General features: G+C 40.5%; 1 protein-coding gene across 1 annotated transcript; it reads right to left on the bottom strand.

The window, feature by feature from the left end:
• Positions 1-320: 320 nt before the first annotated feature.
• LOC149125885 (olfactory receptor 2G6) lies at positions 321-2505 on the bottom strand. The gene is made up of 2 exons (XM_089334704.1): positions 1594-2505; positions 321-347 (listed from the first exon to the last, which is right to left on the bottom strand). Exons 1-2 carry the CDS (start codon positions 2503-2505, stop codon positions 321-323), a joined length of 939 nt encoding a protein of 312 aa, XP_089190830.1.
• Between the last annotated feature and the right edge of the window lie 955 nt (positions 2506-3460).

The following is a 3460-nucleotide window of genomic DNA, read 5'->3' as shown; positions in this document are numbered from 1 at the left end:
ATAACAGACTATCCATTGTTTTATTTGTTTCAAATGTTTAAAGGGGTAAATTGGACACCATAAGGTTGGAGGAGAATCCCTGAATCATTCAGTAAACTCTCTGAGGCTTTTTTGTGTTTCTTATGTGCACCGTTTTACCTATGATTATCATTGGCAGTGGGTACAAACTTGAATTTTATCATTTGTAAACAGGCTATAACATCTTGATGCAAACATGAATTTTAGATGAACCTCACTTTCCTTTCTGCCATCAAAATTCTAACTTGTTTAAAGCCACCTCACCAGATTCCACTCTGTCTGTATTTTTGCTTTCCTTGCACTCATACTTTCATGCTCTTTCTTCCCTGCTGTGTATATAATGACAATGTAGAGTAAAATTAATATGATAGAAAAATTTTTTTCTGTAATTGTAGAACTCACTTAAAATACTTGGGCTTACCATATTGATGAAGTTCAAATCTGTTTTTGGAATAAAGGAGATGAAGATGGTTGTGGGGGGCATCAGGTATTGTGGAATTAAGAGGGTAGCCATATATAAGAATACAGTTCTTATTAATTTGTATCTGAATATCCCATTTTTTAAATTTTAGGAGCCAAATATTTGACTGTAAGCACAAATGTGAACTTGTGTGGGATCTCATATTTCATATTTTAAAGCATGAAACTGTATAAGTAATACTGTCTTCTTAAGAAACACTTTCTCCTTTCTTAGGACCAGAAGAAATTACTTTTTGGTAGACTTTTTATCTACAAAGTGCTAAAAAACTTCAGAAAAAAATTAGAATAAATCTAAAAAGTCCATGAATTGTTTAATGCAAACTTGCCTATTTGATTCCTTTAATAAAATAATAATCATTATATGCATCCCACAATTCTGTGGAATCAAGGTGCCAATATGATTCTAAGTACATTTGTTTTTCCTGCTGTAAATGAGCCAGTGCAGTGGGGCATGTGTCAGTTTCAAATGTCATCTGAGGGGTCTTGAAAAGTTCATGAAAAGTGTGTATTATGAAAAAGTGCATGGATTTCTAAATATTTTTTGCACCAAATAAGCTTGGCTTCTAATTGCCTTTTTCCATGAGTTTTTTATAGTACCCCTTATTAATGGGAAAATGGTTATATATTACTTCCTATCTATTATATGTACATATTGCTTAGTCTATTTGTATATATAGGCAAATATATACATATTAACATGTGTGAACATATGGAAACTGCAGTATGTATCACATGCTATACAAAATATATTAGGAAACAGTTTTTCCCAGAGAGTGAGAAGAATGGTGTTTCACAAAAGTGGGAAACTGTAGATAACATTTCAGCTGAGCCTTTATGAATAAACAGAAATTTACCGATGGATCGCCAAACTAGGTAGAAAAAATGGGTATATGAAATTTGATGGCATAGCTGAGAAAGAGCTGAGTGTTTTCAGTAGAGAGCATAGAATTTTTGTCCCTTGAGTACCTCAGCTTCTTGCAGAACTGCAGATTTTGTACTAACCTGTGGCTCTGAACAGAGGAGTACTTAGTACAAACCATCTAGTGCCAGATATCCAGCTCATAACCTTTTTGACCCCAAAGCATGTCCTATTACCATTGCCCTCAAGGCTCCTTTCACATCTTTGTTTCTCAGAGTATAGATAATAGGATTCAGAAGTGGAGTGACTATGGTGTAGAAAAGAGAAACAAACTTTCCCTGGTTTTTGGAGCTGCTTTTGGCTGGTTGCAGGTACATGAAAATGATGGTCCCATAGAAAATGATGACAACAATCAGGTGAGAGGAGCAGGTCCCGAAGGCCTTTTTGCGCCCTGCAGCTGATTTGATCCTCAGAACAGCCTGGGTTATGAAGCCATAGGAGACTAAGATGAGTGACACAGGGACAATCAGAAACACTACACTGGCCACAAAGAGTTCTCCCTCATTGAAAGTTGTGTCCACACAGGCCAGTTTGATGAGCACTGGCACCTCACAGAAAATGTGGTCCAGTTTCCGATGACCACAGAGGGGCAGCTGCACAGTGAGGGAGCACTGAATGAGAGAGGTGACCAGTCCACTGAGCCATGCTGTGCTGGCCAAGGCAACACAGAGCTTGGGGTGCATGATGGTGGCGTAGTGCAGTGGCCGGCAGACTGCAACATAGCGGTCGTAAGCCATGACCGCCAGGAGAATGCACTCAGAGGAACCCAACCCCATAGCCACATAGAGCTGAGCCACACATCCTCCATAGCTCATGCTCTTGTCTTTCTTACTCATAGTAACCAGCAGCTGTGGGGCAACACTTGTGGTGAAACAGATGTCCACACAGGAGAGGTTGCTGAGGAAGAAGTACATTGGTGTGTGGAGTTTGGCATCCACACAAGACACCAATATGATGGCTGTGTTCCCCAGAATATTAAAGATGTAAAAGTGCAAAATGATGATGAAAAGGCACCTTTCCAGCTGGGGCTGATCTGAAAACCCCAGAAGTAGAAAGCCATTTCCAGAGCTGTTGTTGGCTTCCTCCATCTTCCACAGCTTGAGCTTACAAAAGGATGAATAACCTAGGGACATAAGGGCATGAGCTCAACATTGGCAATCCCCAACTGTTTGCAGTGCCACATTATAGCACCTGAAGAATTTCCTCAATACGTATCTGCAGGCAAGAGATGCCACCTCCTTCTATTAACTCTGAAATTAAAGTATGGAACCAAGAACCAACGGCCTTCTCCAAGGAGCAGATCCACCAAGGGGACCCAGGAGTCCTGTCCTGTGTGGGCTCCTCCAACAAGGCATCGTGATGGTTCTACCTTCCAATATAAGTACCAGCCACCCTGTTCCTCCCTCTGTGCCCAGGTCCAAGCCACCAGGCTCCCTCCCCAGCTCATGGCCTAGACCTTGCACTTTCTGACAGAGCCCCAGCTGGAGTCCGAAGTAACCCAGGTGTGAGGGGGTCCTGCAGGCAGCCTGGGGGTGAACAGAAAGTGCTCCACACTCTGCTTCGTTTGCGTTTTTTAATAAAATAATCTCATGTGGCAAAAAAAAAAAGTGCAGGTGCAGTATCCTTCCAAGGATAATATAGAAAAATGAAAACCACTAAGTAGCCACCTTCTTAGCATATAAATGAATGATTCCAAATACAGTTGCCAGAGAGCAAAGCTGAATCAGCCTATGGTATTCAGACTGATTTAGCAATGAGGACATCCAGAGTCAGAAATACACACAACTTTGAATTGGTAACAGTTCAGGAAGAGGCAGTAGTCAGCATACAGCTCTAGAATGGAGGTTAACCAGGGCCAGGAGAGAATCTGATGAGAAAAAAAAAAAATCAACTGAATTGTTACTTTCTTGTTTGCATGTGGCAGTGAAATAGAACTTAAAGTTAACAAATCAGCCAGTGAAACATGAACCATCTTTAAACATACAGGAATAAACACTGGCATAGAAATAGTTCTCAAATTAGATTATAAAAGAAGAGATGAGA

This window comes from Oryctolagus cuniculus, chromosome 6, assembly GCF_051225735.1.
Source record: "Oryctolagus cuniculus isolate XC-2025 breed Fujian yellow rabbit chromosome 6, ASM5122573v1, whole genome shotgun sequence".
Classification (NCBI taxonomy): domain Eukaryota; kingdom Metazoa; phylum Chordata; class Mammalia; order Lagomorpha; family Leporidae; genus Oryctolagus; species Oryctolagus cuniculus.
This window is presented reverse-complemented; position numbering and strand designations above follow the sequence as displayed.